The sequence below is a fragment of the Panthera onca genome, chromosome A1 (genome assembly GCF_046562875.1).
Source record: "Panthera onca isolate mPanOnc1 chromosome A1, mPanOnc1 haplotype 2, whole genome shotgun sequence".
NCBI classification, from domain to species: Eukaryota; Metazoa; Chordata; class Mammalia; order Carnivora; family Felidae; genus Panthera; species Panthera onca.
The window spans coordinates 106,237,151-106,260,212 of NC_138339.1; the positions used below are offsets into that span (position 1 = coordinate 106,237,151).

The 23,062-nt window shown below is 33.4% G+C and overlaps 1 protein-coding gene across 7 annotated transcripts in view; it reads right to left on the reverse strand.

The window, feature by feature from the left end:
* Positions 1–404: 404 nt before the first annotated feature.
* The window catches only part of ERBIN (erbb2 interacting protein), a 127,843-nt gene continuing 105,185 nt past the window's right edge, over positions 405–23,062 (reverse strand). For 3 of the 7 annotated variants that reach the window (XM_060635654.3, XM_078449375.1, XM_060635666.2), the window contains 9 exons: positions 20,518–20,632; positions 18,321–18,507; positions 14,775–16,320; positions 10,721–10,864; positions 7,921–8,040; positions 5,094–5,303; positions 3,923–4,015; positions 2,688–2,762; positions 405–1,901 (listed from right to left, as the gene is read on the reverse strand). In XM_060635654.3, the coding sequence (XP_060491637.2) occupies positions 1,794–1,901; positions 2,688–2,762; positions 3,923–4,015; positions 5,094–5,303; positions 7,921–8,040; positions 10,721–10,864; positions 14,775–16,320; positions 18,321–18,507; positions 20,518–20,632 (2,598 nt within the window). In that variant the 3' untranslated portion in view covers positions 405–1,793. The remainder of the gene's footprint in view (positions 1,902–2,687; positions 2,763–3,922; positions 4,016–5,093; positions 5,304–7,920; positions 8,041–10,720; positions 10,865–14,774; positions 16,321–18,320; positions 18,508–20,517; positions 20,633–23,062) is intronic. The other 4 variants (XM_060635655.3, XM_060635659.3, XM_060635657.2 and 1 more) reach the window with 4 other exon arrangements.

Sequence of the window (23,062 nt, forward strand, 5' to 3'; positions counted from 1 at the left end):
TTACAAAGAGTTGTTAAAGGGTTTCAATCAATATTAAAACTATACAGTACAATAACCAATTGATAACATCTTGAAAGAAGTGCAATATTTCAGTTCACATCTTTTCAAAATTACTGCCTATTTTCTCTGACTAGCAAGAAAACAACAAGTCCAACCTTTTTTGCAAAAATAATGTAAATTGCCATTTTTGCTAGTCCTATAAAAGTCTTAATTAAAACAAGGTTGAAGAACAAAGCATAACAGATTAAAAATTCCAAAATTATATTTCTTAGTAATTAAAAATGAATCGCAATAACTGAATATTGCTCTAATGAAAGGCTCCAGACTAGCCTTGACTAAAAACAGTTATTGGTCTTCTGTGGCACTTTTTTCTGGTCCAAATAACCATGCATTAATTCTTACCATTTCATGTTACTAAAATTTTATTTAATTACACAGACAGAACAAAAACAAATAAAATTAATGGTTTGGATAAACAAATTAATGACATCTATGAAATATTTGTTACACTAACGAGGAACAAAGGCAGCTGGTGGTAAAACACTATTCTATTACACTGATACACTTAGAAACCCTTTAAAGACTCTGAAGTGTCGAGTTCACATTTAATGTTACCTGTAGGAACAGCCCTTTATTTGAATACCGTGACACACTGGAAGGCCTCAGAGACCCATCCCTTTGCTCTACAACTCTCCACAGCAATTCTCTATCACTGTGCCAATTTCACAAACTTGCTTTGGTTTCCTAGCTCCATGCGTACTGTTTCCTTTTACTTTACCAAGGCAATGTGAGACCAAACAAGATCGAGAGACTTTCCTAAATATGCTTACGTTTTGTGTTACAGCAACACAATCTCAAAACTGGCCATTTTAGTTTCATTTGCTGCTTAAAATAAAAATTATAAATTAAGATTAAAACGGAGTACTAATTATAAAACATCACCATTTGCAAAAAAATCAAAGGATATCCATATCACAAGAAATGCATGGACAGGCATCTACAGTAGAGTTAAAAATTTCCTGTGACTAAAAAATTAAAAATTGAATCACCGGTAGCAAATGCATTGTCAATGGCTAGAACAAGAACAGATCCTGTAGAGCTCGTAAAATGCAATTATCGTCTTTTTTATTTCTTTAAAAAGACATTACATTTTTATTGCATTATTCTATTAATAAAAACACATTAACAGCTGTTTTTTTCAATCTTTGCTTCCAGATTTTTATAGGAATTGATGGTTTTAATCTGGCCTTGGAAAGTGAACCCACCAGCACCACCTTCACCTACTCACTCTTCAATTCAATATGCACATAGCAAAAACCAACACTTCAAATCTCTTGCCCACATTAAAAAAAAGTAGTTTCAGCAGAAAAACATTAATATGAGTTGAATAAAAATAAGGGCATAAAAGCTATGAGACAGAGAGCTCTGCCATCTGTCTCTGGGCTACAATCAAGGCTAACTAGAGCCTTGCACAGAGTTCAGTCATGTGTATGAAATCCAAAAATAAACCTACTATCTATACAAAAACAACATATGTTTGTTTTTGTAGCCTTGATTGCTATGTTTAAAAACCTAACAAGAAGTTTTATATGGTATGAATTCAACAGTCTCCCCTATATACTGTACAGTGGTTCTTTCCCTCTAACCACGAGTTCCATGATTTCATTAATGTACAAATTTGAACATAATTTTTGAGTTCTTCTTTACATATAAAAATAGTCAAAATATTAATTTCCCCTGCAAATATCTTCCAATAAATCTTGCTGCCTTCCCCCTCTTTTTGTCCACATTCCTTATGAGGAAACCTCTCGTACAATGATGAGCTCTACTGTGTTCTGGAAAGTTTTTAGCAAAGATACTGCTTGTCCATGTTCAATATTGATAAAACTGTAGCCATTGGCCTAGAAGAAAGAAGAAAAATATCTTTCAGAAAAACATTTAATAATAATGTATTTGCATCTGTGCACTTAAATTTCTGCTGGGTAGTCCACAAACCTGGCAGAAAATAAGAATTATTTTGGCAATTTAAAATAACATGTAGACTCCTGGGCCCTACCCCACATCTATGGAAATAAAATCTCTGAAGGTGGGACTCAGGAACCTCGTCTTCAGATGATTCTTATGTAGCAATCCAATGTTAGGAAGCACTTGTCTAAGACACAGTGTCAGACAGGTGTTATGTGTATGTGCTAATATATAAATGAGGCAACCGAGATGCAAGGATAGCAGAGGGCAAGGCCTACTCTTCATATTGCCTTGGGCCATCAATAAACACTACATTTCTTATAATTTAGGCCTAACATTTATTGAGGTCTTACTATATACCAGACACACAGTTCCAAGTGCTTCAAATGAACTAAATTCTTTAATTCTTGTAACAAAAAGATTCTTTCAACCTATTTTAAAGAAGTTAGTATTCCTAAACTTAAACAAAATGCTAGGAAATATCAAACATGTATTCAAAAATATCCATATGATTTTGCAACATACAAGGAAGAAATATTTTAAATGATGAAAATAATAGAGAGTAGCTTATAAGAAATGCCACTGTTTTTCACCCACAAATATTTAAAAATAAACTTCACAAAAGAGTTATTTTCAAAATCTGGCATTTAATAATTCCTTGATGAGGAAGATGTTATAAAGTGAAAAACTAAGAAAATAATAAAAAGATGTATCTTATTTACCTGAATAATTTTATCACCTGGCTGTAATAATTTTGATGCTGGTCCTTCAGGCTGTACCCTTGTTACAAATATACCCTTCAGCAACAACAAAAAAGATAAACATTTAATGGAAAACAGGATGCATAAATAACAGAGTAACAAGGAACAATTTTTCTTTAACAGTATGCAAACACTTGAATTACAGTACAATTTTTCTCCCGGTTTTCTCTGAATATTGTCACAGCCCAATGTTTTTTTTTTGGTGCTGATAATTCTGACTTGAGTATAGTGATTTTCATTAAAGTGATGGAATTATTTCTACAGATGTGCAGAAAAGCAATAACAAAATTTAAAAATCACTTCATAATATAATGGACATTTAAAATTGGGGGGTTTAGCTCTGGAAAACAGTGTGGAGGTTCCTCAAAAAATAAAAATAGATCTACCCTATGACCCAGCAATAGCACTCCTATGACTTTACCCAAGGGATACAGGAGTGCTGATGCATAGGGGCACTTGTACCCCAATGTTTATAGCAGCACTTTCAACAATAGCCAAATTATGGAAAGAGCCTAAATGTCCATCAACTGATGAATGGATAAAAAAATTGTGGTTTATACACACAATGGAATACTACTTGGCAACGAGAAAGATTGAAATATGGCCTTTTGTAGCAATGTGGATGGAACTGGAGAGTGTGATGCTAAGTGAAATAAGTCACACAGAGAAAGACAGATACCATATGTTTTCACTCTTATATGGATCCTGAGAAACTTAACAGAGGACCATGGGGGAGGGGGAGGAAAAAAAAAGAGAGGGAGGGAGGCAAACCATAAGAGACTCTTAAAAACTGAGAATAAACTGAGGGTTGATGGGGGGTGGGAGGGAGGGGGAAAGTGGGTGATGGGCACTGAGAAGGGCACCTGTTGGGATGAGCACTGGGTGTTGTATGGAAACCAATCTGACAATAAATTTCATATTAAAATAAATAAATAAATAAATAAATAAATAAATAAATAAATAAAAAAAATCACCAGGAAAAAAATAAAATAAAATTGGGGGTTTAATTTGCTTTCCTCAAACAATTCATATGAAGTGGTATTTCAAGACAAAAAGATGAATAAAGAGAGTAATAAAAAAGGTGATGTGTTTTCTCGATTTATAAAAGTATCTGTTAGATTTTCACTTATGTATAAGAGCACTATGTTAGTGAATAAATCCTTATGGATATCTCAAAGACATACAAACAAACTCACATCGTCTTCGGGTCTGAATGGATTTCCTCTGCCCCCAACACCTCCTGATATGCTGAATCCAAGTTCTGGATCCTTTTCAACTCTCACTCGGATCTAAATTAATATGAAAATAAACTATTACCACTATCTCAGAAAAAGCTACACACAGTATTTTACTATTGGTAAAATACATAAAGATTCATCTAAAATAAACATTCAGGCAGATAAAGGGAAACTACAACATGGAATATCATGTTAATGAGTTAGTGAGTTAAAGGCACAGCTGAGATTATAAAGCATAGCTCCTAACTTAAACTATTGCTGTTTTACAAGGACAGGCAATTGATTAATGTTGACCCTGTGGGTTTTTTTTTTTTTAATATCATGAATTTTAATGATATAGAGCATACAAACAAAACATGTATTTTAGGATCAGTTTCCATCTGTAAAATATCTAAATTACATAGTATCTCTGTGTACTGGGTGTTTCAGAAGATATTTAAAAATCCCTGTGTGGTTGTTGGATTCATTTCCTGAATCTGTTTCTATGCTCACAAGATGTTAGGATTGATGATCAATTGATAATATTTTTTATAACCACGTTATAAAAAAAGATCAAGAACTAAACTTGTTGCAAAACCCTCCCTTTCCCCAGAGACTAAAGCAAAAGGAATAAAGCATTTGTTCTCTACCTATGTTTCTAATAGTATTATTTTATCAATAAACTATCCAAATATACAAATGTATGATTAGCCACCTTTTAAATACTACTTTGTAAGATTTAATTCTTGAAGTAGTTTGGAGACTATGGTCAAATTTCAAACTCTCTGTGTCAATTAACAATAGGAAACCATAACATGCCAGTCAAGTTTCATGGTCTATTATTCATATTCCTGAAGGTCTGATTACTGGAATATCATCAAAAGGTTTTGGATACGCAACCACCTTAGGAAAAAAATAATCACATCCAAAACACTAAATGCTATGTCAATTAATCAGAACATGGGAGATCATAGAGTCAAGTTAAATACAAAGTTTGACACCTTATTAACTTAACATGAAACCACACCTTTAAACAAAATGGTAAAAACTATGTTAAAATTCTACACGGATTTATTGCTAATAATTAAATAACCTATAAAGTACATTAAGAGCTTAGTTTCATATTTCAAGTATTCTTGATTGTTCTTACCTCTTGCCTTGCCAGTTCATGGCCTTGTCTAGGAGAACAATGGGGCTGTGTATATGGAGGCTGGTGGGCCACCTTCAGCATCAAGTAATCAATTAGTTGTTCTCTAGAGGGATGCCTTGCCACAGAAGCCTGAGGAAGGGGGTGATGTATTTGACTATAATTTGCCTGAGGCCTGAGGGTCTGGCCCATCTGTCCATTACTCAAAGGCATCTAAGAAAAACACGAAGTGTCTTAAAATGACCAATAATAATGTCTTATTACAAATAGTTGGATTTTCTTCTTGGAGTATTACAAAAGCACTAGAGTATAACATTCTAAATCATACATTATCAAGACACTTACACTATTCTTTCTAATTTTACACTTTTAAAAGAAAAAAAGCTATGAATTCTAAACTTGCCTGAGTCCTTGGCAGACAGATTCTCACTCTTTAAAGTTTCAAATAAGTTATCATAAAATTATTTGCTTTTCTATTTGGTATGCATGGACCTGTTTTTTCTTACAATAACAGCAAACAGTGATTATGTCAAAATTTTAAAATTTAAGCCCAGTAAAAGGGTAAATTTTCCCATCTCACACACACATAGAAGATGCATTTTTTTCATGTTTCTTCTGAACAGAAGTAACAAGTTTTGTGGTAGGATTTTTTTACTATTCTGAGTATATTTTCTACTTTTATTCCTTTCTTTCCAGAATTAACAAATACAAATATAGTAAAAAGCAAATTTATTCCTTGTGTGTGTGTGTACCAGTTAGCAATTTTTAAACTGTCTAAATGTTAGTTCCATAAAATATTAACCACAAAAATTAAGCCTTGACATTCTGTTTTACTCTTCACAAGCTACGCAAAGAAATCTGAGGTGATTATTTTGTTAAAGAATTATCCTTGTTTTAATGCTTCTCATTGTTCAGAATGAATGAATCTGAGTTTTAGACTTAAAGCCACCTTTGTGGAAATGTGGCTGTTATGTCGGCATGAGGAATTTTTTATTTATTTTGAGAGAGAGCAAGCAAGAGTGTGAGCAGGGAGGGGCAGAGAGTGTGGGAGAGAAGCAATCCCAAGCAGGCCCATTGTCAGAGCACAGCCCAACGTGGGGCTCAATCTCACATACTGTGAGATCATGACCTGAGGGGAAATCAAGATCTGGACGCTTAACCGACTGAGCCACCCAGGTGCCCCAGTATGAGAAATCTATCTGAAAAATAAGTTTACATTTGTATTATAAATATTTGCATATAAAGAGATTTTTGTATATAAGAGGAAATACTTTTAAGCTATTCAATCATTTAAAATTTCATTGTTGACTATTAATAAAAAGGTGATCTCATCCACAAGTGAATTATAGAAAAACTATGAGATAAATACTGAGCCCCATTCTCCTAAAATTATTCCAAAGTAGAAAAGTTTGGGAAAAGATTATGGCAATTGTTTCAGAACTACATGCTCTTTTTACATCAACCTTGCTGAAGGAAACAAAGAAGCTTCCCTTTTGGTGAAGATTTTTACTTTAAAAAAAAGTTAGCTTTTCACTGTGTTATATATGAGAACTTGGTTATTTCTCGAGTTTGGAAACTTATATGGGGGTTTTATAACAGAGCACAAAGATGATATTACTCTATGACAAATCTTACACTGGTTGGAGAAAAAGAGAATGAGGTATTTTATTATCTTTATATCTTTTCGTTTTAAATTGTGGTTGCTTACTACTTGAACTCTGTAGATTTGAAGCAATTCATCTGCCCAGGAGTATTTAAATGCTTGTGCTGTTATTTTATTACTTATACACAACTCAGCACATAGCTCTTGCTTTTCTCCACATTTATACCATTTATTCCTATGTGCAGATTCAATACCTTTCTCCTAAGGAAAATATTCCAAACAGTAATTACTTCTGACCCATGCTTCAGACTTCTAGACACCTAGATTCTTGGTTGTGCCTGACACTTTACATCAATGTTAAACATACCCATGGAATAAAATAAGCTATCATTAGCAGATGGCTCAGGAGAATAAAAGTATGAAAACAAACCCAGTAACCTAGAATACAAAATTGATATTAAAAAGAAAAAGAAACTGGTTAACATAGCTCAATTAAAAGAAAAAGAAAAAAAAGGTAAAATAAATAGATATGTATGAATTTATGCTATATGTCTGGGTTCCTACTCTCAAGAACAATGCAAAAGTTTTTATATAATACATAAGTATGCTTCATAATTGTATCTCGTTATACAAGGGATACGGAATTAGTTAAGAGAAAGAATAGCTGAGCGAGAATATTAAAGAAAAGAGTTAACTATCTGGTATTGGGTGACAGAAAAGTAAAATCTGTGAGTAAGTGATGCTTTAGTAACAAAAGTATTAAGAATACAATCATCATTTATCACATACAAAACGCTTTCAAGGTGATTTTTAATTACATTTAAAGAATTTTAAAATGTCTTTAGTAATGATAAAATATCCTCAAGTGAGGAATTTAAGACAGGTTCATCTTTAATTCTCCAATACCAAAAAGCCTCTGACTCAAACAGGAATGCAAAGAGCCTCTGACTCAAACAATAAGGTAAGTAGGTGATAGTAGAGAAATCAAAAACAATAAAATGATTCTCCAGTGTGGAAAAAAAATCATGGACTAAACCAGGAAATAACAGGGCAAAAATATATTTCATATTTCTAAATTAGTTTTTAAAAAAAATCTTTACTAATCAAGGAGGAAAAGTCCTCAAAAAATTATTTTCATTGTTAAAGCATACATGATATTTCCAGTTTAAAATATGTAAAACAGAGTAAGTTCAAAGAGATGTGTTCATTTATTTCCTGAGCACCTACTTTTATCAAGCTGTCTGGAGGAACATCTTTGTGACTAAGTGTAGCTGATGAGTAGTTCGGCTGTCCTGAAATGAATAGATCATCTTGACAAGGATCTCCTGGACAGGATGTCTGGGGATGCTTCAAATGAGGGGAAAATAAAAAGTAAACAAACAATGTTCTTTAAGATGTAAAATCAAAATGATGATGACACGTGAAAGGAGATTAGGAAAAAATATTACAAGATCATGGAAAGATGAAGAACCCAATAAACATCACCATCATAACTGCCATTAATATCAGTACCTTGACGATGGACATTAACTAAATTTGTTGTGGCATTCATTTCACAATATATACATATATCAAATTATTATGATATATACTTTGGACTAATATGTCAATTACATCTCAACAAAACTGTAAAAATTATTAGTACTTTTAACATACACTGTTAAGCTATTTCTTCATAATGCTTTCTGTTATATTTACAGTAATACCTAGCTTTCAATACTGTGAAATTATTGTGAAGCTAGCAATACTGTGCTAGGTTGATTTAGTTATTAATCAAAGTTAAGAGTCCCAAATTTTAAGAGCAACTAAAACAATCTCTTGTTGAGTATATATAAAGGTTTTTGGGTTTTTTTGGAAAAAAAATTAACTGCTATTCTTTTAACAGCACAGTGCCACCTGGGATCTTCTTTTTAATGATAAACAGTATTAATAAATATATAGTCTCATAAAATTCACTTTAACTTAATTGTATCATAGAATTAGCTCAGTATTTTCAAAACCAATGGTTTGGTGAAACACTTAAAATTAACTAGAGTTCATATTTTTATATGACCAATAATATCCTTCTAGTTTACCTCAATGATAGGTTTAGAGAAAAAAGCAGACTCAGTTATTTCATTATCTCTGAATATTTTTTACAAACATGCTGGGAAGAAAGATGCCTGTACTTTTCATTTTAATCTAGTTCTAAATATACCCAGCTATATTGTGGAAAACTAAAGGGATTGTGATAAATAGCACTATTGTAACTTTCAAAACAGTATGTGGCTAGCAACACAGGTATGTAAACTACATCATCATACTGAAAAATAATCTGAAATCTACTTCATTATGATATACCACAGGATACATAAAAACCTAAGGGCTTGTAATTTAATCTTATAAACTTTATCTGCAACAGAGCTATCATGTGTAGTTAGTTGCTCATTCAAAGCATGGATTAGCATTTTTAGATTTGGTTTGATCTAATTTTGTGTATTTATGCAATGAATATTTTGCCTTCCTTCCTCGTTTCTGAGATGTGCTCTCAGAACCCACAGTAATCAACTTAGGTCATAGCTGCAAGTTTAAACTCCAGTCTATTCAGGTCTTTAAAAGAACAACTATATATTATGAATGAAAAAGAAAAATGCAATAGACTCAAAGGCTCTGAATGTAAGAATAACAAGCAAAAAATATTACTGTACAAGAATTTGGAAAGAATAACTGTTCCAGATGACTATAAGGATAACCCCTGAGTTGATAAAAGCCCCTTGTGTCCATTCTTTGGCTTCAGTTGGAAAGAGTACCAGAAATGCTGGGCTCAAGAGCTATCACCCTTCTCTCTCCATTTCAAAGGGATAAATTACAAAACAATTGCTATCACTCTAACATGGAATCCAAGTGGTGGCAGATGACAGAGGGCAGAGCAAGAAGAGTGAAGCCCAGCCACAGCGGAGTGAATCCAGGAGACTGCTCTTGCCTTAGAACACAACAGAGCAAAGCCAGCTATGTACTAAAAAGAGGATGGGGACCCTCAGGAAAAAGCAAAGGACCCAGAAGTAATCAGAGTAAACATGGAAATAAAACTGTGGGGAGGAGACAAGTAAGGCTGTAAAAAGGAGAAAAATCTTTTTGGAATGAAAGGAAAGGGGGAGAAGGAAGTATTTATTTTGAGGACATATTACACCTCACGTTGTTATTAAGAGAAAAATCTTAAAATAGAGCCAGGCCAGAGCTGTTCTGTTCTTTCTCCTTCTCTGCCATTCTTAACCCTTACCCTTAACTTTCATTAAAAGAATATGCCATTGGGGAGCTTGGTTGGCTCAGTCGGTTAAACATCCAACTCTTAATCTCAGCTCAGGTCTTGATCTCATGGTTTATGGGATTGAGCCCCGTGTCAGGCTCTGCATTGAGTGAGGAGGAGTCTGCTTGGGATTCTCTCTCTTTCTCAATAAATAAATAAATAAATAAATAAATAAATAAATAACCGTTAATGACTATTAACCATTAATAAAAGAATTTGGCTTTTGCCTTTTCATTGGTATTTCTTAGAATTTCTCCAGTCTCACATTTAATCCTATCTAGCAAACTGTGATTAAACTTACTTCCAGGCAGTGCTTTTCATCTGCCAATTCTCAATCACTAAAGTAAAAATTATTCTTCCCCACAACCCCACTGTGTACTATATACAGCATAGCCTTAAACCTTGATTTAGAGAGAGTTAGTTAATTTTATTAAGAGAAAACACCGTAAAGCATAATAAGTAGAAAAAAAAAAACAACTCTCAGTTATTCCTATTGCTCATCCCTATTTACATAAACAAGAGCAGACTACATCCTTAGCTGATGGCCAGAGAAACTTGAGAGATAAATACTAAATCGGCTTTGCAGAAAGTTTTAGAACTAAGCCATGGAAGAACCAGAAGGTTATCAAAGTATCTAACCCACAGTAAAAACGTATTGTCTAAAAACATGAAAGCATTAAAATGTGGGGTCTTTTTTTCTCTTCTGTGTACTAAAAGTACTGGTCTACTACAGGTACTCACTCGAAAAATGTGCCCACCAGAACCTCTTCCGTCTGCAACACTCAAGGCAAGGCTGCCTTGGCTGCCATGCAGATCCCTAGAGCTGCCATAGTGAAAGTTGCTTACAGCAGTAAAATTGGAATTAAAGGACCTTGACAGCATGCTCTGAATAAAGAGGGGATAGATTTAACAGAGATTAGTGTAGCATGCAAAATTCACAAGACATGTTATGTACATAGACGTATTTATAAGTAACCCCAATACCACACAGGGAATATCATGCACTGAATTTTCAGTGCCACTGCAAGAAATTGGCACTATTTACCATATTATTTACATGACAACATACACATATACACATAAAGTACATGTAAATCCAACCATTCACATGTTTAAACGCTAAAGAAAGTACAAACATATAGTGTCTTTTACAATGCAATTATTTCCTTTACTCCTAATACATCTTATTGGAAGTTTATCAGAAAACAGGAATTGATGTCAAACTTAAATGTATGTATATATGTGTAGTTCTATAAGAATACAAGCTGATTTCTCAGCTTAAGTTTAAACATACGTACAAAGCACAAAATATTATCGGCAAAAAACACTTGGCTTTTGGCCATTGCAATTTCTTTCTTTCTTTCTTTCTCTTTTTTTTTGGCCATTACCTTCTCTAAAAAAAAATTACCTTCTACATTTAGAAACATGTCTTACATTAGAAAAAAGGTTAACATAGTTTTAGTATATAACACAAAGTTTTAGTATATAGCATTTACAAGGCTCTTCCCGCTCTCAAATTACCAGAAGAAAAAAACCCCTAGAAAATGTACTTGTAAAAAAAATTTCCCATTCAAATAAATAGATACTTAAGATTTTAGGAGTTAGCAGTGGCATTTGCTGCTTAAACTTGAAGAATTACTGATGGAATCTTCATGCAGACTGAGTTTACATGAATGCCCAATCACTAATCCCAGAGCTGCCTAAAAAATGTACCTCAATAAACACAATGCCTGATTTTCATTGTTCCTGCTTGTTTACTCCTAGAGCTGTTAAATGCTGTTTTTTCATGTGGATGCTTTTACTTATGTCCCTGAATATTGGATGGTCTTATGGTTAAATTGAGAGTAACCACACTTTGAGCACGGCTTGCTTATCAAGAAGTATAGAAATGCTTGTAAGCATTATATGTGTATGTTGTCATTACAAGCTTGTAAGCTTACAAGCATTTCTATATTACTCTCAGAGAACCTATATACCTTCTCCAGATAATGAAGTTGATCTCTAATATCAAGAAACATTAATATGGCCTTCGAGAATGAAAGAGATCTATAAAATTACAATGCACTCTTAGTTATTTTGTGGATTCCAAAGTAATGAGTAAAGAAAAAGCTAAACTTAAGAGGCCACAACTATACTTTCCCAGACCATTTCACAAACAATAAGGATTTGGCAGTGGCAATTCAGAGGTTCCATAAACATTTGATTAGAATGTAAAACTAAAGAAATTACACACACTAACACCCCCACCCCAACATAAACAACACATACTCATGTGTTACACACAATTTTAATATGTTCTTAACTTGAATGGCCCAAATGACCCTTTTTAATGATATGTAAATCCAGGAATCAAAGCCTTTTCTGTTGTCTTTGAACATATGTAAGGTTTTTGTAAATATTTCACTGACTAAGAAGGCTGAAGCTCAGAACACATCTGGTTTGTAATTCAGGGTTGTACACAGACGTCCATATAAAACTGCATCCTGTTACAACATAACACATTGTGCAGAGCTCAGTTAAGGAATATGTCCTGGACACTGATGTTCATTACAGGCTAATAGCTGTATAAAAGCAAATGAATGTGGCAATTTTCATGTTACATTAATCATATTCTGGTTGAGTGCTTCTTATAAGAATCATGAGTTTAATTAAACAAGTCTTGAGAAGAATGAGGTGAAATATAATCACATGTTTGGGTTCTAGGTACAGTTTTGTTGCAGGAACAGGAAGGAAAGTTACTACAACAAGGTTTAAAAAACCAAGTAAGCTTTAACTTATCTAATTATTGTATTAATGCTAAACAAATAAGCTGGGCAAAGTAGCAACTTATGATTTGGGGACTTACCTCCAAAGGGAGGGTTGGGCATTGTGAAATTCCCTGGGGAAATTTTTCAAATGTCTACCTGCCATCAGAATTAAATTTGGGGGAGGAAGAGGAATTGCAGAGGAGCAAAAGAGATTTTCCATCACCCTCCACCATTTTCAACCAAAGCTTTCAAGTGTTTGGTCTAAATCATGCTGCTCTGTGTCCTCACAAGGCTTTTCTTAGTTTCCTTGGGCTAATTTTCACTTCTAAATTACCAGTGGGCACAAGTGGGAAACTACTGGCATGTACTCCTCAAGTAATTGTACAGCAAATTTCTAAATATAAAAAGCAGAGAGGTACAATGAACAATGGGGTAGCTGCTACCTGCTTCCTGATGACTAAAGTCTAGGTATATCTCCGTCAGACAGTAATGGGAGAATAGCTCCTGACATGTCAACTCTATAGAATATAATGATAACCAGACTCATCTCTTTATCCAAATCTGTTATTCCTTCTCTATTTTGGCAATCCCAACAACCAGTCATTCAAGGCACCACTCAAGCTTACTCCCTTTTCCTCAAAGACTTATTATTAGAGGAATATTCCAATCACGAGTCAGATATTATAAAGTGTGTTTCAAAACGGTGTCTTGAATTCTTGCCTTTGTCTCAGTTCCTCCGAAACATTTCTCATTTATTTTCTGGACCACTAGATAGCCTCATAGCTCAATCAACTTAACTGTAGTCTCTTCCTTCTCAAAAAAAACAAAACAAAACAACAACAAAAAACTATAGCCCTCCCTCCTTCTAATTCCATATTATCTCCAGAAGTTTACTTATAAAACAGCTGTGGTATTCCTCTGCTTAAGAAATTTCCAAATTCCTTAGAAAAGGCACACAAGTCCAAAGAACCAACAATTTATACAGTTATACTGAAACAAAATGGAAGAGAATGAGGTTGCCTAAGACCATTAGATGCACAGCTATTTAAAGTTGGGAAGACAGCACTGAAAAGAGCTAATAATTACAGGCAGAAGTTTAATGTGAATTGATATACGATACTAATCATATTTTACGGGTTTACTTCTAAAAAAATTAGACCTAGGGAACTTTTTTAAATGACTAATTGAGGTTGTATACATTTAGCTGTTTTAAAAAACATATTTAATAAACAGAGATAACAAAATTCTTGGGTAAAAACTACTGAGAGATATGAAATTAAATCTTTAAAAATGTGCCCCATACACTTGAGCCAAAGCCAAAGAACTGTGACACTAATTTATCAGTTTTATATAATTTTAAAAAATTTTAACTCCTTTCAAAAAAATGACATCTACATGTGAAGTTAAACTGAAGAGATGCCTAAGTTGTTTTACCAATCATTTCTAAACTTCATTAGAGTGACAGACACTTGAGATCAGAGAAGTCAGAAATGCAGTTCAAAAAAGTCAAGAATAAATGCCGTGCCAGAAGACATCTATGTCAGTGACAGTGTTAGTCTTTTAACATTCTCTGGGAAAAAAAAAATCTTAGATGAAATATTTATATTTCTTGTTATTTTTCTAACTATATAGTTCTATTTTTATACACATATTTACATAACCAACAATAATTAATAGACGAGAGCAGGAGGTCAAAAACTGCTAAAAGGAGGTACACATGTATACACATGTATTATTTAAAGTATGTGTGGCAGAATCTAAAAGAGATACACACATAAACACAGGCAATGAATTTAAGATCATTAGAAAACACTGGGGAATAAGAGGCAGAAAAGAAGCATACACTACCATCTCAGTTGTTTTTGAGTCCGGCTAAGTCTAAACTTAGACTCTATTGTAAACACTAAGAAAAAACTCCTCAAATGTTAAGTATGTATTCAGTAATTCAGAGCATCTTGTATCACCTTGTTTAAAAAACAAAGAATACCAAATATTTTTAAGAAAAATAAATTCATAGAGAGGAAAATGAAAAATTCATATTTAATTACCTTTTCTAATTTTTTGGCCTCGATGTGTCGTAGTACTTGCTCTCGCCAGTCATGAGGAACTTTACTTTTTCCTGGAGGATCTAATAAAGAATGCTCAGAACTAACTCTTGCATTTGGTCTTTTTGAAGGACTAGTCCGTGAATAATTAAAATCACTAACTGACATAGTTCTCTCTGGTATTTCACTAATGGAGGGTCGAGCACTCTGAGGCCTTGATGCATTTGGACCATCGATGCTGTATGTTCGTGCAGAAAGAGGTCTCTGTGATCCTGACATCACTGGAGTTCTTCCCACTGAATGTAACTCTCTGTACGACAAATAATCTCCTTCTGGAATTTGGGCCCGCCTTGTGGGACCTGACTCACCAAGATTTACAGAAGCTGTAGAGGACACACTACTTTGTCGCTGAATCGTAGTTCGAGTTGCTCCAGGAATGAGTCGTTCATTTGGTGAGATGGCCCACACTTCCCCATGTCTTCCTGGGCCCATTCTCTGATGTAAATGGTATCCAGTACTAGCTCGAACGTTGTTATGGTTAGAGAAATTCATATTGGCAGAATGTTTAGCGTAACTGTGATTTTCTGTGCTCTCTGATCTAGGAAGGCGCTGAGGAGGAAAACTGACATGATCTATCTGGGGATTTTGTTTGCTGTGCCACATAGTGTCCTTGACAGCAGCACTGCTACTGTATTGAATATTATATTGTGGAGGACCATATATTTGAGGTGTAGATTGTGGGCCACTTATTGTGGAGCCTCTTATTATATTTGGCTCTTCAGGATTATGATTTGAGTCAAACTTGAAAATTGCCTTTGTACCTGATATTAAATCAGAAGATGAAGAAGAACCAGTAAATACTTGCAATGGTTGATCATACAAAAGTGTAGCAGACTTGCTCCTGACAATATTTTTTCCATCAACAGTAGATGTTACTTTAACTGTTGTACTTGGTTGCTGTGGTCCATTATCACTAACAATGTCATAGATTTTTAGTCCTCCAGTCTCCATATTAGTTATACTATGAGATTTCACAACAGATCCAATTGGCCCACTTCTCTGAGGGGAGAGATCTTCAGTGCTTTTGGAAATACCCATATCAACAGACGAATCAGTGTCATGTGGTTCAGTCCTCCTAGGGGACTGTGGAGTGTCCTCAGGATGTCCATTTGCCTTATTTACACATTCCAGATTAGGATACTTATTTCCATTTTCCAAGTGCTCAGCTTCTCCTTTAGCATTAATGCTTAAAAAGTCCGTTCCAAGCACTATATCTTGTGTCTTGGATCTTTCCACTATTTCTGGTTGAAATGTATCATTAGTTACAAGTTTATTAAGATTCATATTGATATGGTCTAATTTGTGAGATTCATCAGATGTGGCTGTTGAGTCAACACCTTTCTCAATAAGAACTAATCGCTCTTCAATATTCAAATCATATTCAGGTAAGTTAAAATCTTTTTTATCATGAACCTGGTAGTTTTCTTCTGTTGAATGATTTAAAACATCTCCATTTTGTAAAAGGCTGTTAAAATTTTCATCTTCTTGCCTAAAACAAAGATAATGTTATCATAAACATCATAAAGCCCAGTTTCTTAGTAACAAAAACATTAATAACTAATTAATGTGTAGCTACACAAAGTTAAAAGAGCTGATGAGAGTCAAAGACGAAAGTCATTTATTAGCAAGTATGTTATTTTAAAATATTATCGAATAATAAAGTAATGTAGATTTACATTAAATGGAGACAAGTAAAACATTAATTAAAATTCACAATCAATAATACCAATCACTTTGCCACAATATAGATTAATAAGGCTAAATGGTGAAGAAAAATGGACTTATCCACATTTTCACGAATGCTAAAACATGAAATTCTTGAAAGATAGGTAGATACATGGAAAGCCAATGACTTCAAGTGTTGAGTGAAGAGCACAAAACATTTTTACAAATAATTCTGAAACCTTACATTAACTACAGTTAATAATAATTACTAATAATTATTAACTATAGTTAATCATTAACTAAGTAATTATTAGATTCAAATACATAAATACATTATAAAAAGGTAAGAAATAAACAATTACTCAAAGATCTACAAAATGTAAAGACAATCAACAATACTAAAAACAAAACTTGTAGAACTCAACAAAAAGTCAATTTTACTGTATGTTGATTTAAAAAAAGAAAATAAAAAATGCAACACTGAAAAAATAATTTGAAGATCAAAAGCAAAACTAAATCTAATGATGTCTAAATGACTTCATTTTATTTGGCAAATATTTATAAATGTGCTCTTCCAAGATTACAGAACACATTTTATTTCTACTTGGTAGAAATAAATAAATCTATTTCACACAAATATGAAAACATTTGTGTCATTTTGTATAAACATGCAAGTTATGTTTCAACAAGTATTCTTCAGTATTCATCTTCCCATTAGGTAATAGACTATATTACTAGAAATACAACAAAGAAAGTTGTGGATATATCCCTTTCTTAGCCTTTATTTCATTACATAAAAAACATGATTTATAAAATACTCAAGTAATTCCCAACAAAATATCAGTAACATTTTATTATTCAAGAAATTACTCATTATTTTAACATCTAAGAGGTTATAAAAATTATTATTTTACCACTAGGTTTTAGTCTCAAATTCAGAAAACATATAAATAATCATAATTACAACTACATAACGGCTAAACTCATTTTGAGACATAAAATTCATTTTCCTTTTACAACAATTCAAATCAATAAATACAAAATTTGACTTAAGATGCCTGGAATTTAAGAATCATTTGCCTCTAAAAAGTAGTCAACAGTATCTACACAATTAGCTGTGGGTTCAGTAGAAACCCAAATCTTTCTAATAAGCACCTAGCTGATATATTATAACATGAAAGTAAAACAACAGTCTTATTTTGATAGCCAAATATATTGAGAGCTCAAATAATAGATGTTTTAAACTTCAGCTAATTTCAGCCTGTAGGAATTAAGTCTTGTTTCAGAGTCTGACCTACAAATTTAAGTCTAAGTCAAAGATACAGAAGTAATTAAAAGTACTGAATGCTCTTTAATGACACTCCCCAAAAAAGAGTATCTAAAAAATACCTATTTCAACTTGAATTACTCCAAACAAGCTATTTATGTTGTAATACCTAAAAATATCATAAAAGTGTTCAACTTTTTAATGAGGAGAATTAGGATATTTTAAATCTTTTCTTCCCCATTTATATTTTTAAAAGTTTATTTTTTTAGTAATCCCTACACCCATGTGAGGCTTGAACCCAGAACCCAACGATCAAGAGTCACAAACTGTTCGGACAGAGCCAGCCTGGTCCCTTCTTCTTCCCCATTTAAAAAACTAATTTAAAATGGAAATGTAGAAAAGTTAAGTAATTAGTAATAAAATGGGGACGAAACCATACACTACCTGATCTACTTCTATAATATTAATTTGTGAAATCTTTGGTTTTAGTCCATATATTGATTTGCCTTATTATCTCTATTGTACAAAAAAAATTATTCTGTTAAGATGTCACAAACCTGATTTTGGAATTAATACCACCAATATGGGTTTGTTTCATTGGAGAGCAGAGTGAGGTATCTTGACTACTATCAGTATTAAGAGAAACTGAATCAGACATCCGAGATGGAGAAGAACAGTTGCTGTTATTCTGATTGCTATTGTGTGTAACTTCATCTGATAAAGAATCTGTATCCTTTGTATCATCTGAAACAAAAAAACTTAAGCCGTTGATAAAGTCACTAAGAATTTGTGTTTAATACTTTGAAGTGAAGACAAATGGCATTTATATTGTACTGGTTCAAATACATAAAAAATTATATGGATAAAAAGACAACCAAAGCCACTTTTGAAAATTTAGTCCTAATACACACAAAGATTAAAGAATTTAAAACTCATAATACCATTAGTTTTTGACAAATATAACATATGTTAAGGTTACCGAGAATTTGATTTAGTTTTTACTACTGGCAAGATGATATTACACAATGTTTTTCTAAGGACATCAATTAATTTTAGTGACTATGGCTCTTCCACTCAGTTACAATTGTCTTTTGAAAGTAGGCTCTATGCCCAATGTGAGGCTTGAACTCACAACCCAGAGATCAAGAGTTGCATGCCCTATTGACTAAGCCAGCCAGGTGCCCCCACATTCATTACTTTAAAAGGTCATAATAATAAAGAATAAATAGTATAGTTCACAGCTTAGGTAAATTTATCTGGGGAAGAAATTATTTCATACATGTATGCAAATGTTTTGATCTATCCTGAAAATAAAAATGAGCAATATAGTCAATTAAAAAAAATTACCAATCAAGGAGTTTTCACAAGGTCAGCTCTCTTTTCCTGTTTTTAAGCCATTTCAAAGAACTGCATATGAAAAATAAACTATCAATATATGAAATGGCTTTTGTTTTTTATATAAACAGAAATAGACAATATTTATACTCCATTATAGACAGGTACTATTAAAAAGTATTATTTTTTTTTTTAAGTAATAATGAAAAGATAATAACTTGGGCACTTGGCTGGCTCAGTTGGTGGAGCATGCGACTGTGGAACTCAGGGTCAGGACTTCAAGCTCCAAGGTGGGCACAGAGCTTACTTAAAAACAAAACAAAAGAAGATAATAACAGTATTTTTACAACCCTAAAGGCTGTTTTTAACTAATGCAATTCTATCCAAATCATAGAAATTGTATATATAGACACAGAAATAGGAGATTGTATGAATTAAAAATATTTTTTTTGTTCCAAAAGGAGCACAGTTCAATTAGTCTGAATTTGTGTTTACAGTTGGCAGTAATAGTACATAGGGCTCAGGATCTTCAATTTTAAGGTATTTGGGTGCTGGGTTTTTAATTTTTAAAATATCGTTAAACAAGATGGCAGGTAAGTTCTTTCCTAGACATATTCCTCTTCTTCTACCTCATTGTGACAGTTAGAAAGTAATATGTAAAATATTTAGCATAGTAATAAGCAGCAACTAGTAAGTATTCAAATATCACTACCGCTATTATCATGAAACCTAAACTATCTAAGGGCCAGCTGGATAGTAAGTTTCATTAATGCCATAAAGGCAAAGGCTGGATAAATATTTGGTAAAGATACTACAGACCAGTTCAGGCACTTATGGGGAGGAGTGAGACAAGGATGAAAGGAAAGGATAGATACCCTTCAAATTCCCTTTCATTTCTAAGAAGGGCCTGAGATTCTATGTTATGTGAAAAATGGCTATGGTGTGAGAATGGTTTAAAAAAGAGTTCTAGACAGAAAAATAACAATAAGCAGCTATTCTACATCAGATACAATGCTAGATCTGAGTACAATGAATAATCTAGTACATCTGATACTCATAAAGTCCTTCATCAGCCTCAGCGTATGTCAAGTCAGGTAACTTCATATGGATAAAATTAAGTAGCTCAAGGATTACATGGCAAGTAAGTGGCAGAAATGGAATCATAATCCAGTTTTGTGTGCCTGTGAAGCCCATGACCTTATAAGTAAACATGTATGAGGGAAGAGAAAAAAAATCTAACAATATTCTTCTTTAAAAACTAGGAAGATTAGGAACAGAACTTTTAAAAAAGCATGTTTTAAAAATTGTTTCTAAAAAGTGTTTTAAGTAACAATGATATTTAGTGAAATTTATTTCAAAAAAATTTATAAATTTGATAAATCCAGCCCATTTCTATTCCTAGCACTTTCAATATCTAACCTTTTTTGTTATTACTAAGAGCTACAACTTTTGGCTGGTTAATAGAGCTTTCAATTAACGGTGGTCGCATCTCTGCCATTTTCATCTCTTCATCAGATGAAAGTTCTTCAGATTCCTAATGTAAAGAAAAAAGAAAGAAAATATTTAAATAAATTTTGGTTTCTTTAAATGAATACATATTAACTCATAAGAACTTCAAAGAGAAAATAATATTTAGAACATGGATGAAACTTTTTTATGGTAATATTGACTAAAACTAGTATATGATTTAAATTTTTCAAGATATGGCAATAAAACTATGGTAATTATTAACAATATGTCGAATGGCTATGGGATAAAATTCCGTGGTAGGCCTTAATTCAAGTGTATTAATGATTACTATGTGCTGTTACTATGTCAAGTGCTACAAATACAAAAATGAATAAAACATAATCCCTGTCTTAGAAAAACTTGTTTAGCGAAGGTGCTCCAAAAAAAGTCCCTTCCGAATTCTCAAATTTATTCTAAAATTATCAGGTTCCAAGGAATCAGAAGGACTGAGGTATTCTTCTATTAAAATGAATTCATGGCAATTTTTGCCCAATTTGAAGACAGAATTTTTTATTAATCTCCATGAATTTTTCTCTAATATTTGGCAACTATCCCAGATTATCTGCCACTGAGTGCTACTAAGTGAAAGGGGGTGCAGGGGAGGGAGGAGGACCTGGTAGTGAACAAACATTTATACAAATATTTTAACAATGCGCATACTCTCTATATAAAAACAAATCTTTTGCACGTTAAATTATTCATAGTTAAGGATGAAAATAAATAAAAATTCTTAAAAACTGTTCTGTTAAAAGTACTAAGACTTTTAGGTACTCACAAGTGACATAATAAAGACATGGACCAGGGTCAGCAAACTATTTCAGTAAAAATGCCAGATCATAAATATGTTACACTTCAAGGGCCCTAAAGGTCTCTTCAACTACCCAACTCTGTCACTGTAGCACAACTTTGCCACAGACAACATGTAAACAAATGACTGTGGTTTTGTGCCAGAAAAACTGAATTTCACCTAATTTTTCACATGTTGTGAAATATTCTTTTGATTTTTATTCAACCCTTTAATAACATAAAAGCTGTTCTTAGCTTGCAAGCCATATAAAAGACAGGCAGTGGGCCAGATATAGGCCACAGGCCATACATAGTTTGCCAAATCCCATTTGTAGGACTGTACTACAATGGAAAGAGACTTCTAATTAGAATAGCCAGACAAAGTAAAAGTGGAAGTAAGAGAAGTGAAGGGTGAGGTAAGACAGGAATGACTTCTGAACAGAGGAAAGCATGGAAATAAGAGAAGGTATGTAAAGCATGTCAACTCCATGTAGTTGGAGCTCAGATAACTGGCAGGAGATAGAAAAGTCAGGTTGGACTGAGTAGGAAATTATGTGTTGGTCATTATTGGACGTTGCCAAACCAGGAACTCGCAACATGAGATTATCTTTTAAAATGGTAACTCTGGGGGCACCTGGGTGGCTCAGCCAGTTGGGCGTCTGACTTCGGCTCAAGTCATGATCCCACAGTTCATGGGTTCAAGCCCTGTGTCAGGTTTGGGCTCTGTGCTGACAGCTCAGAACCTGGAGCCTGTGTTGGATTCTGTCTCCCTCTCTCTGCCCCTCCCCCACTCATGCTCTATCTCTCAAAAATATATAAACATTTAAAAAATACATAAATAAAATGGTAACTCTGGTATTAAGAATATATGGGAAGAGAAAGAAACCGGCAGAAAGGGATCTAGCTATCCTAACAGTCCTAATGAAAAAACTTGATCTGTCCTTAGCCAATGGCAGTGATGACAGCTGATAAAGAAATAAAGAATTTGAAAGAAATTTTGGCACTAACAGGACTTAATGATAAAATGAATGCAAAAAACGAGAGAGCAAAAGAAAGAAGGGCAAATGGTCTGTCCTAATCTTTGACATGTGCAGTACTTTCAACTGCTGAGCAGACTTCCTTCTTCATGAATTATACTACACCTGGGTGTCTGGGAGCTGTAGCCTCCTAGATGTCCTCCTACCTTTCTGTCTTTTGTGCTCAAATCAATGAATCCTCCTGCAGTTAGCATTTATTTTTGCCTTTCTTACTCTTTCCCCTTGGATATTGCATTTTCTTCAACGATTATGTGTAATGTAGATAATTGGATTTATAATCCCGTTTTCGTTTCTCTTCTAAGCTAAAGATACCTGTTAAGTGTTCAAATTCCACATATCCAAAAACAAACTAGACCTTCTAAGCCTGTTTGTTCTTTTAACACCCCACTTCAGTTGATGGCATCATCATCCATTCAAACATGGTTATGTGACTGTCCCCTCTGCCCCATTCCTTACAGTCAGGAATATTTCCATACTAAATCTCTTACATTTGGACAACTAAGTTCCAGTCCACATTGTCTACTATTATTATTCAAAAAGCCTTCAAACTTGGGAGAATTCAGTAGCTGTTGCCAGATAACCCTAATACATAGATCACAAGTAATGCTCTGCTAAAAGGCCTTCATGACTCC